The sequence below is a fragment of the Pleurodeles waltl genome, chromosome 11 (genome assembly GCF_031143425.1).
Source record: "Pleurodeles waltl isolate 20211129_DDA chromosome 11, aPleWal1.hap1.20221129, whole genome shotgun sequence".
NCBI lineage: Eukaryota > Metazoa > Chordata > Amphibia > Caudata > Salamandridae > Pleurodeles > Pleurodeles waltl.
Genome location: NC_090450.1, coordinates 359,039,841 through 359,053,095, shown reverse-complemented (window position 1 = coordinate 359,053,095; position 13,255 = coordinate 359,039,841). Strand labels below are relative to the sequence as shown.

Below are 13,255 nucleotides of genomic sequence, written 5' to 3'. Positions count from 1 at the left end.
CGCTAACGAGACCTACAATAGATACTACCGGAAGCACATATCTGGCGCACACAGCAGCGCCCTTATTGCTGAAATAGAGTATTGGAGGGTGTTGTGCTGTCTATCGCCCTCTGCCATATAGAGGAAACGCGAACGGTGGAAATTAGTTTGTCCTGTGGGATCTCTGGCTGCGACGGCTGCAGCCTGCGGGCCGTTGTCCCCCCCTGCGGGTGATGTGAGGATGAGGTGCGGAGGTCACTGACACATGGAGCGCGTTGAGCGCGATGCCATGAATAGACACAGACCGACCCCATGCACCTTGAGCTACCACTGCAGCGGGGGCAGGTAGACCTCCATGAGATCCTGAGGAGATGAATATATGACCCTAACAGCCAAGTGAAGGGACTGGCGAATAACAGAGAAACCTGTCGGGAGAAGCCTCTGGTCCATCCCCTCCTCCTATGAGCTTGGACAGAGGGACTCGCCCAAGCCGCTCAGAAACTGCAAATTGAAAAACAGCCCCAACTGGGGATCGGAGCGAGGTAAAAACTCAGATGCACTGTAGCTGAAACGGAGACCCACCCCCAGTGGGGGATTGTCCACGAAGGCGCCCTTGTTAAGAGCAGAAACACCACGATGGAGGGCCAACGGTGCCCTAAGTAAGTAGCAGAACTCAGTCAATTGTTTCCTCTGTTCATAGTAGGTAACAACCCCCGTCCGCCACGCATTCCCAAAGAACAATGGGGAAGATTAAACACCGTCCACAGGACTACTCCCAGGCCGAGAGAGGACTTGAGCGCCCGATGTCTAACGGAGAATCGGAGTAGGGTGCGGCACCCAGAACAATGCAGGATACACTAAATAAGATCCTTGGAGCGATCGAAGACACCAAGTTGACCCTAAGTCAAGAAATTGGGAAGGTCGCCTCAGAGCTAAGTCATCTACGCGCAGACCACCATAAACTGGCGGACAGAGTAACCACTACAGAAACCACCTTGGAGGACATGCAGCCTGCACATGGGGCCCTTTGGGCCCAGGTTACAGACCTATCGGAACGGATCCAAGTGCAGGAACGGCGAGCAGAGGACGCAGAGGGCAGTAGCCGACGCAACAACATATATATTGTTGGAATGCCGGAAGGCGTAGAAGGGGTGTGCGCAGTGACCTACCTAGAGACTTGGTTGTGATCTTTCATGGTTGATAGACCCCTCACACCCTTCTTTACACTGGAGAGGGCTCACCGAGGGCCTAGCAGAAGACCGGAGCCAGGGAGGCCGCCCCGGCCTATCGTAGCGAAACTCCTACACTACCGTGACCGGCTGCTCCAAATGGCCCTCGAGAAGGGTCCCTTCCAAGTAGACGGAGGTATTGCCACCTTCTTCCCAGATTTTACATTGGCAGTTCAGAATAGACAAGCCACTTTCCTTGAGGTGAAGCGAGCCCTGCGAGAGGAAGGTCTTCGCTATTCACTACTATTTCCATCTAAATTAAAGGTCATACTGGATGGTAACACACATTTTTTTCCAGGAACCGGAGGAGGTGTGGGCTTGGCTAGAGGCCTGCCATAAAGGTTCTGCGGACATTGCACAAATGGACCACAAACAACCACGTCGCCGGGGTAAGAATAGACATATCCGAGTCGCTATTAAAGGTCGCCAAGTGACAAAACCCACGAACCAGCAGGCGCGTCAGGGGAAGAAGGTAGCCCTGCAGGCAGCGGCCTCTCTGACAGAAATGAAAAGCTTGGAAGATGGACTGAGATCTGAACCTGAGTCCCAGAACGGAGAAGACTCCACAGATAGAGAGTCAAGGATCAGTGGGGTGGAGGGTCTCCCCCATGTCACACCCCAATCATCGGAAGACATCATTTGAAATCAGGGGGCCGGCAACCCCTTGAACTTGCTGTACTGCCATGACCTGATTAGATGCCGGCAAGGACCCAGATGGTTTGACCCAACACTTCCCACTCACCCCCCCCATCTCACCCACCGGAACTCCGGCCGGATGACCGCAGTAATTGTTTGTACACTAGTTATAAAGGTTTGGCCGGTAGCACTTGCTGGCCTACTCCGGGGGCAGGGAGTTGGGGAATGTTTAATCTGTTTATTTTTGCCCATGGTACCTCAGTCAAATATGATTTGCTATTACAACTGCCGTTAAAGAGTGTAGGGAGGGGAGGTTGCATGTCACCTGGGGAGCCCGTAAGAACACAAGGATATGGCACGTCCTCTAACTAAAGTACTGTCCTGGAATGTCAGGGGCATGGGCTCGATGAAAAAGTGGTACAAAATACTGGACTTTATGAAACGTAGGAGGATACAGATTGCCATGATACAGGAATCCCATCTCACGCATACAGAGTCAGACCACCTACGCAGACGCTGGCGAGGACAGTTATTTGCAACCACGTATTCAGCTTAGGCGAGGGGGGCGGCGGTGTGGGTAAGAGCAGGAATCCCATTTGAGCCCACGAACACAGACATAGATAAAGACGGCCGATTCATCTTGGTGGCGGGGCGTCTCTATGGTAGACTGCTAGTGTTAGGGACCATTTACGCCCCAAACCATGACCAGCTCCAATTCCTACACAAACTATCTGTTCGATTGAAACGTTTCACAGATGTCCCGTTATTGCCGGGTTGAGACATTAACGGTGTGTTAGACCCGGAATTGGACCGTTCCATTGCCTTACTAACTGGAGCGGCCACAGTTAGGATTGCCAAGGGTATGAGACATTGGATCGCACACTGGAACCTGGTAGATGTCTGGCACATGCAACATCCCCTTGAAAGAGAATATTCCTATTATTCCCACCTTTACCGGGGGCATACCAGGATAGATAGAATCCTGTGCATGACTCCCCTTAGCTGCTTGGTACTGTACTCGGAATACCTAGGCCGGACTGACTCCGACCATAGCCCAGTCCTGACCCATCTGGCCACGACCGAGACCCGACAGCCGATCCCGACTTGGCGCTTAAATATAACAGCGTTGGAGGACGAAGTATTCTGCATGGAATTACTTAATAAGCTGTCAGACTACTTGATGATGAACCCTGGCTCAGCGTCCAGTAGGAGTCTGGAATGGTAGGCTCTGAAGGTAATGATAAGAGGCCATTGCTTGGAACAATCAGTTGGCATCTGATGAGACCTTGAAAGAGATATCTTACAATTAGAAAACGAATTACACAGGGCCGATAATGACCAGAGTGACTCCCCAGACACATGCAGCAGATTACTGGAGTTACGAGGGAGGTATGCGGCGGTGCTGGAGCGTCTTAGATGTCACGATTTTAGGTCTTATCTAGCTAAAGTACATGATGAAGAGGGCAAAACCGGGAGGCTGCTGGCGTGGCTCATCCACCCAGAAATTAGAGGAGGTCAGATTACCCGCCTACTAAATGAAGATGGGAACCTAATTTACACACCTTCACAGATTAACTCTAGATGTAGGGAATATTATCAATCATTATATAGTTATATGCCTGTTGACCCTGCCGACATACGAGAGAGTGGGTTTTTGAGGGCTCTACCTTGAACTACCCTGAACGAGGCAGATAAGGAGGGACTGGGGGACCGAGTCACGTTAGGAGAGATCAAAGAGGCCCTTAAGACGCTAGGAAGAGGCAAGACGTCTGACGCTGATGGCCTGCCCCTGGAGTTTTATAGACTGGGAAGCAAGGCTCTAGCACCTAGACTAGTAGAAATGTATACCGAAGCCTTTAGAAACAAACTCTTACCAGCCACTACTAGAGAAGCCATAGTGATACCATTGTCTAAGACTAAACAGCTCGACCAACAAGTAACAGACTTTAGACCTCTGTCCATGCTCAACACGGACTTTAAAATCCTCAGCAAAACATTAGCTACGAGGCTATTACCACATATGAACTCCCTTATACACCGTGACTAGAATGGATTAATTCCAGCCCGTAATACCTCAAACAATCTACGGCGGCTATACTCTCTGTTGTATGATGACTCCCCCCTCCGCATCCAACAGAAATGATTGTATCGATAGACTTTGAAAAAGCCTTCGACGTGATAAGCTGGGAATTTTTAGATGTCACTATGGCCCGAATTGGAAGGGGTGAATACTGCAGGGCTTGGGTTAGGCTACTGTACGCACAACCCACAGCCCGGGTCAAGACGGGAGGTACAATTTCCGAGAGTTACATGATACACAGAGGTACCCGTCAAGGGTGCCCCTTATCCCCCCTACTGTTCGCCATTGCCATAGAGGCCGTAGCGGCAAGGTTCAGGGACAAATCCCCGGAATGGGGGATATATCGTCGGGGTGCCTTTCATGTAGTAACTTTATATGCGGATGACCTGCTTGTCAACATACGTGATGGGCCACAGACACTACCCCATGTGTTTCAGTTGTTAGAGGAGTTCGGGCCTGTTCGGGCCTTCGCATTAATAAACACAAGACGCATATCTTCCCGGTGGTCCGAGGATCGAACCGACCGTATTCCTGCCCAGAAGAAGTGACCTGGCCACCGCACACTTTCCGATATCTGGGAATACAGATATATCACAAAACCTCGGACCTCAAGGAGGGTAATCTGGGCCCCGCGATCAGAGCCTTGTGATCTAGTGCTGCCTTCTGGCGCTCCCTGCATCTACCAATTATGCCACGGGTATCTCTCATAAAAATGGTGGCATTACCTAGATTGCTATACTACTTTGTCAATTTGCCTATCACCCTTTCCTCCTGCTGGTTTCGACAGCTGGACGCACTGCTTAGAGAATTAATCTGGGATGGGGAGAGACAACGAGTGGCATTAGCCACCCTGAAATTGCCCAAAGAAGTAGGGGGACTTGGGGTCCGTGACTTTGAATTCTACTTTTTAGCAGCCCAGCTGCAATGGCTGGCGAGATGGCTTAGTGGAATGGGATTAGAGGAACTTGGGATAGAAGGAGGGGTACCTAACAAAGCTAGACTAGTGACAGGACTACTCATACCAGCCACACATGGCACTAGCGGGGGAGTACAACTAGAGACAGCCATTAGCAACTGACGAAGAGTCCTGAGGAGGACTCTTACAGAAGTGCCTTATGCACCAACCATACCGCTGGTGGGATTGCCCCGTAGAGACCCTCATGCTAATTTTACATGGGGACAGCTACGCTGTTGGACTGCCATGGATGTGACCACGCTAGAAGCATTATAAAGCCAGGGTTTCCTGATACCGTTTGATGAACTAGCGGAACTATCTGGGCTACCCCGGGGTCAGTTCTTAACCCATAAGGAGATACTGGGCGCGATGCAAACACTATGGTCAAGGATAGATGAGGAACCACATACACATAGAGTGGTGCAAACCATGTTTTCCATTGGGGAGGGATCTCCTCTGGTCTCCTGGTTATACAAGTCACTATTGACAATGATACAGAACCCGATGGATGGTCTGCGGACTAGGTGGGAAACAGACCTAGGTAGACGCCTCACAGACGAGGAGTGGAGCAGGTCACTCGCGTATGCTCCTCTGGTCTCCCGAAACACCGGACTGAAATATGTACAGTACAATTACACACACAGGACCTACCTTACCCCACGGTGATTGTCACTCATTTATAAAGGGGCTGGGATGTGCTGCCTGCGGTGCCAGCTGCTAGACGCAGGATTTGGGCATATGACATGGGAGTGCCCGCGATTACAACCGTTCTGGAAGGAGGCTATCCATAGAATCAACAGTACTTTACGCAGACACTTAGAACCTACAATGGAAACATGCCTCCTGGAACTCTTTAACAGGCCACTTTGTGGTTCTAAAAATTCTGGACCCATGTAATTTACTTTGCCACAGCAGTACGATTTTAGTATCAAAAGATCGATAATGACTAGTACACTAAGCATGAGCATTTTCGCTCAATTCCAGCAGCGTTTTCACCTCGAAATCGCCATTTTCGTCCTGCACTCGTGGCTCCCATTTTATACACAGCAGCCATTTTTAAAAGTTGCCCTCACATAGGCTTATAATACAGTCAGATTTGATTCCAAGGACACGTACACCTTGATTGACTTTTCTCTGACCTGGGCAAGCTGGAACCATTGCCTCAGGCCAAACCTGTTTGGTCAGTCCCTCTCCCAGTGGCCGAATCAGATAGCATCAAGGCACACCAGGCCATAAAACCCTTATTGTCCCTCACACACCCTGCCTAACTTGCTCACACCTGCACCTGCTCTTTTCTTCTTCTTACATTACGAGGGGGAGGTGCCCGTTTTTATTAGGGGTCCACACTTATCTGATGTAAAATACTAGGCCTTGCCGGGTAATTTATTATGGGTTGGATGACATGAAATATGAGGTTTCATCATGACACTGTTTTTTCCTTTGTAGTGAAAACATGTGAATGACCAACCAAAATGTCAAGAATGTTTGCCTGAAGCTTAAAAAACTGTATATAAGGAAACCTGACTTTGCATTGAAACACAGTCTCCTGAGAACATACAAGTCGTGCTGTTGTACTTCTAGGACGCCTGTCAATTGGTTGCAGCCAATAAATTCGATCTTTGACTTCACCTAGAAGACTCTGAGTTTCTGTAGTCTGAATCAGGAAAGTACCCGAGGTCTTTGGGTGTACCCTGGCACCGCTGGGTTACCGGATCAGTACCGGTTCTGAAAAACCCAGTACCTCAACGCCCCATGAAAGTCGGTAATGGCTTTACGGACTTAGCATTGATTCTGGCCAAGCGCAGAATTTCCACAACATGGAGAAACGCTGAGGGCCCCAACATACAGGACTGGATCTGAGATGTCACGAGATGGGGGAGAGCAGAAGTTAGTGCCTTAAAGAGAGAGGAAAACAGAGGACTGAGACGTAGGTTGCTTGCACCATTGTAGACTGAAGTGATGGATAGCTGGGAAAACAGATCGATAGGGGCTGACTCACACTCCGAGAGCGGGGCTGATGACTCGGGGATGAGCATGTAGAGGATGACGGAGAGAAGCTTACAGCAGTGTTCTTCGATATCTAAATAGAGGAACACAGTAGCATACCTTCCCCTCCTGATATGCCAATATAGGATACATGACCCCGGCGACATATCACGTAGATTGGGCAACACAGCCAGGGACGTCGCACAATCACTCACGACTTAGTATGAACCATGGGCAATCTGTTTGACTGTTTGTATTTGTTTTTGCTTTTGATTAGATTTATGATTGTAACATTTTGGGGTCTTTGATCCTGACTAACCCCACTGGTCAGACATACTATGATATGAGCAGAAAGGAGAAGAGAAAAGAAAAATGGCAAAGCAAACCCCTGCCACCCACTGCCCTCTGTTAACTTAAAAAGCTACCTGACAAATCTGAATTTTTTCTCACTATATTAGGTATGTATATAAAGTAGTAATATTGGCACTGGTTTTATGTACTAACATATTTCTCTGAAAACATTCCTGACAGATTTAAAGTATACTTACAAGGTATATGTACGTTGTATAATAAGATAAACGGATTATAACAAAGTTATATGTACCGGAATATACATTGAATCACTTGAAAAGCCAATTAAATAAAAGTTTTTTTTTAAAAAGGTAGTGATTGTAATTATTCAATTTTTGTTTTCTAAATCTCTCTCTTTGTAATATAGGAAGAACTGGTGCCAATGCTGAATGCCGGTGTTCCTGGTTTCAAATGCTTCATGATTTCCAGCGGAGTGGATGAATTTCCTCATGTTAGCCTAATGGATCTGAACATGGCAATGGCTGAGTTGCAAGGTACAGGGTGTGTCCTTCTGGTAAGAACACATTTTTTGATAATGTCCTATGCTCATTCTCTGTGGTTCTTTGAAAGGTCCATAATATTTATGTTAAAATCTATGCTATATTTCCCTGGTTCTCAATAAAGTCAGGAAGAGGACTCCGTAGAGCATGATGAAAAGTACACAAAGCTCCAGATTTACAAGCATGTCACACAATGCAGCACTGCACTCAAAGTTGCCACAGTGCGTGACAGGGAGAGAGGAGGATAGTGCCATACACACAAGATCTACTATTCTCCTCTGCATTCCCTAGTACTGGTGCACAGTCAGTCAGCTGAGCGCCACACAGACCATGGCACAAGGTTGTCTGCATGAGTCTAGCATAAGTTTTGTACTGGAAGGGAAAGATGTACTTCCAGTACAAAATATCTAGTCTAGACAAACTATAAAACCTTTTTTCTAATTTGTATGTGTGCTGTACAGTGCAGTACAAATGCAAAGTTGGAAAAGAAATTGAGAAATAAAAGTACTTCCCCTTTTAACGCCTGCTTCAAAGTGGCATTATTTTTGGTGCAAAACTCTGTCTACTATTGTTAGTAGATATGGTTTTGCATAGAAAAGTGTGGATGGTAGCATAGGAATGCCCATATACCACACATATAACAATCATTTGATTCAGAGCAACGCAAAACAGCACTTTGCGCTACTTTGTGTTAATTTTAGCTATTTTTACAGTGCAAAACAAATTTTGCGCTGGAAAGGAAATCCAACAAAAAACATTTCGGACAGGTTTATAAATCCAACAAAAACCATTTTGCACAGGTTTGCAGTACTTTCATGATGCAAACCCAGCACAAAAGGTTTGTAAATCGGGCACAAAGACTTGAACACAGTGCGATTCCGACAGGAAGAAAGTACCAAGTAGCATTAATAGGATTGGCATGGCTCGATTGCAGAGAGCTAATAGCCAGGCAACAAGCTTGAGTCTGACCTTATATGTCAGAATTTCAACATTAAATATAGTGGCTGAAATATCACCTAGAAAATATTGCTCAATTGTGTGCAAATTGTCTACATTTAAGCCCAATGACGCAAATGTTTAGTGTACAATATTTAGGGCACAACATTGCGATTTTGGATCACATGAAAATGATATAACAATTTGATGATGGCCCAAATATAAAGAGTTAGCATAATACAAAAAGAGATAATGATGGCTGAGATGACTAGCCATCTGCAGTTGTCATTCTGAAAGACAATCTTCAATCATGAAGATGTCACAGATTGAAAGCAGTAGTGGCAACACAGGAAGTTCAAAGTTAAGATCAAAATAAAAAAAAAAAACAATGTTGAGGACTGTGAGCTCCGGGGGTGGGTTAGGAATGCCAGTAAGGATGCAATCAAGGATCCTCTCAGCTCCCACCACATGCATCTCCATCTTGTCCGAAGTAAGAAACCTTATCAAGCATTCACCCGCACAGCTACCTCTAATGATGATGAAAATCTGCAGCTGGCAATGGATTTGTTCCCACATGATGAATCAGTTGAGTGTACGTGTTGAAGTAGGTGACTTGGGTGCAGACACCTTGCCTGACAAGTCCAACATAGACGCCAAATAAGAGGGGAGATAGGTAGCCTTCCTCAGATCGCCACAAGCTAAGAGACAAGAGAGAGAAGAAAAATGAGAAAGGTTTATGACTGTAAGTGATTTAAAAGAAAGGATACAAAACAGGTTAGGGACAAACTGGAAATTGTAGTTACTTTGAGACACTGGGTCAAGGTGAATTGGAATAAACACCACAAATGTTTTCCTTAACAGAAAGACCACCGAAAAGTAGGCATCTTGCCTTTGTTCCTCTAAGGCAACCTACCCTTCTAATGTTGACTGCATGCAGATGCTTTAAGCAATTGAGGGTAGGGTAGGAAAGACGCATGCCAACTTGGACAAACCTCCATAATGTGTTAAAATAAATTATGTGAGGCAAAAGAAAAATCCTGGATGAAGAGACTGTGCCCGAAAATTCATGAAAGAAAACAGACAATTATCTGCAGGAAAAGAATGACCTGTAAGGTAATGGCGCTTGGCTCTCTGGTTGTGTCTCAGTGCAATGATTTCAATCATTTTTATTAGTCTGTCAGGAATCTCAGAATATGAGTAAGGTGATGATGGGTTCCAGATACTAATCATCCAATCCTGTGCATGAGCAGATAAGCACTGACCTGGCAACCTTAGCTTTTGAAACTACTGTAGGAGAAAATGGGGATGAGGATATTGCAAAATAGGAGTCAGCTGAGCTCTCAAGGTCTTTGCTATGAGCAATCACTCAAGGAGCACTCACAGGTGGTGCAGAATAATGTCTGATTGATAACCTCAGGTGTGGTAGATTTGCAGAGACTGCCACCTTCCCAGGTGCTGGTGATAGTAGGTGCATTCTGCACAATGTTAATTGTGATGCACATAAACAACACTATAAGAATATAGAAATATAAAAAGAGCTGACAGTCTGAGGAAATGACAAAATAATTTTAGGAAATATTTTACCCACCCATTGTTCCACAATACTGACCTTTGACAAATCTCAGAATATTCCTGGAATCCTGAAAGTGGCTTGAGAAGCAACAATGATAGGAGGGGGCAGTAACACAAAACTGGTAGGTAAACGGGGGCCAGAAGAAAGGGAAAAACAACAAAATCAGGGATATCACATGGTGAACAAGAACTGTCCAGGGATGCCAGATGATGAACTAGACCCATCGGGAGTAGGACGAATATAACAATTGAAAGTTGACCTACATCTGACTGTTCTCACTGCCTCTACTTAAACTGCCCTGTAAATGTGATCCTGCATTTACATTAGTAGTTCTTTATTCATTTGTTAACAAACTTCTTTATTTGTGCATAGTTAGATGAACATCTTTCCAAACAACCACACTTGCATTGACCGTTCCTCACTGTCTTCCAAGCTACCCATCTCTGTTTCCCTGCTCTGCTTATCTTTGTAAGTACCCTGAAGGTAACCCCTATCCCCCTGCCAGCCACCAGCAGTGCCTCCCTTCCAGGTGTGTGAGTATGCTCCTAGAAATGTAGCATGAAATTATCTGACTATAAGGGTGCATGTACAAAAGATTCCCAGACCAGTCAGATGCATAATACTGCTTCCATGCAATCCGGTACTACAGATTTCATCTTCTGATATAAGAATCAAGGCTTGCCTCTGCCTCAAACTCAGGATGTCATTGCACAGTTATAGCAGGTAGAGGTCTAACACAAGACAGATAGGTGACAGGCTTTACTCACATGGAAGATTAGATACATTCTCTAACCTGGTGATAGTTTCAATTGTAAATCCCCTAACCAACTAATCTGGAGATAGCAAATAGACCTACAGATCATGGTGCAAACTTAGGGGGAGTTCAAAGTACAACCAGATGAGCTGTCGATAAGTATACCTTCCACCCTATTTTACACTTAGGTACAGATAGCCTCTTCCTGTCTATATTTTTTTGTTTGTTGCCTTAGCCAACAACTGGTTACTGGGGACTGATTCTTGAACCTTGGCTGCAACATGGATTGGTCTCTGGCAGTGGTATTGAAATGAATACTAATGGCCACCCTCTGGGATGAAATACATAAATATAACACAATGTGAAATATCCTACCGAACTGTGTAGTTACTGTAATGTATTATTATAAGTTAATTCTGCCAGAAACCCAGAAAACCCAATCTGCTTCTTGGTCACATATGAAACAGCAGAGGTGTTGTTCAATTATCTTATTAAGTCTCTTGGTTTGACCATGAATTTGAGGATGATAGCTGCAAAAGCTATATACTTTTGTTGAAGCAAAAATGTGAAATTGAATTAGAACCCTCTATCTGAGATAATAATTTTGGGTAAATCATGCAGCCAAACTGTTTACTCCAAATACGTTATGTTAACTTGCTGCTGTGGGTAATTGGATCAGTGGAATAAAATGTGCTACGTTGCTGAAGTAATTGTCAACAACATATAATACAATATGGCATTGTGAACAGGGAAGATCCACTATAAAATCCATTGATATCAAGGACTATGATTGTTTCAGTATCAGTGAAGACTGTACTAATTCTAACTGCTTGGTTAAACAGTTGTTCCTTTGGATGCATGCAGTGCAAGCCTTGATGTAATTCTGTACTGATCATTCTATCCTTAGTCAGCTGAAGGTTCTTGAAGTCTGTAGCTTTCTTAATTCCTGAATATCCTGAGCAAGGTATGTCTTGGCACTGGTACAACAATCATTTTGCCCTCTCCCTTTTTTACCTGTCTTCTTGAATCTAATTAGTACTTTTCACATGGTCTTCTCCATATATTTTCTAAACACTCTTCTACTGTTACCTGGGGGTTCTTTGAGAGTCACAAATATTTGGTGAGGCTTCTGTAATTTCCAAGTTGTCATTGTCTCCTTGTCTGGATGGTACATCTGTTTTTCCATATCTCTGTCTGGGTCTATAAGTAATTTTGTTCCAAATCAAATGAAGAAATATTACTATCTATCATCTAATGTGTCAGGGATTACACCTTTTCATTGATCTTGAAAAACCTTTAATGCTCCATCCAGACAGTAATGGGAAAATCTGAGCCTTCTAAATAGTCAAAGGAGTCTTTTATAGCCAATCATTGGTGGTTATGTATTACGTAATTATATTCTGTGGAAGTCAGAGTTCTGGAAGAGTATGGCATTGGGTGCAGATTATCTCTCTCAGCTTCAATCAAACTATATCGATGAACACAATATTGATATATACAAAACTATTGGAAATTAAATATTGTTAACAAAAATATTGCCTTCCTATACTTAACTAATAAAACTACAAATACTGAGAACACAAATATTGATGTTAATATATCGTTTTTATTAATATTGGGGGAAAAAATTGGAAATTAAAATATTCAAACCTTTAAATAAACATATAATTAGTCAAAAATATCGCCTCACAAAATATTGAGTAGAATATTATTGTTGAGCTATATACATTATCATGATAAACATAAAAATAATAAATTTGTATGTTAAACAAAATATTAAAATTAACATCAAAACACATATACACCTGTTTTGACAATAAAAATATTTTAATCACAAAAATAAATATGCCACACCCCAAATGAAAAAATATAACTCATCACATAACAGCAACAGTTAAAGACTTATTTACATAAACTACAAACATTTATACAACATTCTAAATATAATAATTATAAATACAAATAAAAAAAAATTCAACAGTACCAACCTACCTATTAAACATTATGAATAAGAAATAAATTAATATTTACCATAGGATGACATAACCGAAAAGAAATTCAAATCAAAGCAGAACTATCCAATAAAATGTAAACTATAAACAAACAAACCTTTTTTATAAACATTTTTGTAGCTTTTATATAATACATAGGGCCACATTTGCAATCATATTTTGTTTACACAGTCTAGCACTACAGCTGGTGAGGAGCATGTATAGTAGTCTGATACTATAAACTCATTCCATTATATAAAGCATGTGCACTTTGTGCCCCAGTAC

At 43.8% G+C, this 13,255-nt stretch overlaps 1 protein-coding gene across 1 annotated transcript in view; it reads left to right on the top strand.

Moving 5' to 3' along the window:
- Window positions 1-13,255, top strand: part of LOC138266621 (allantoinase, mitochondrial-like) — a 1,999,095-nt gene that overhangs the window by 733,872 nt on the left and 1,251,968 nt on the right. Inside the window, exon 5 of the mRNA XM_069215446.1 lies at window positions 7,584-7,730. Within this exon, the coding sequence (XP_069071547.1) occupies window positions 7,584-7,730 (147 nt within the window). The remainder of the gene's footprint in view (window positions 1-7,583; window positions 7,731-13,255) is intronic.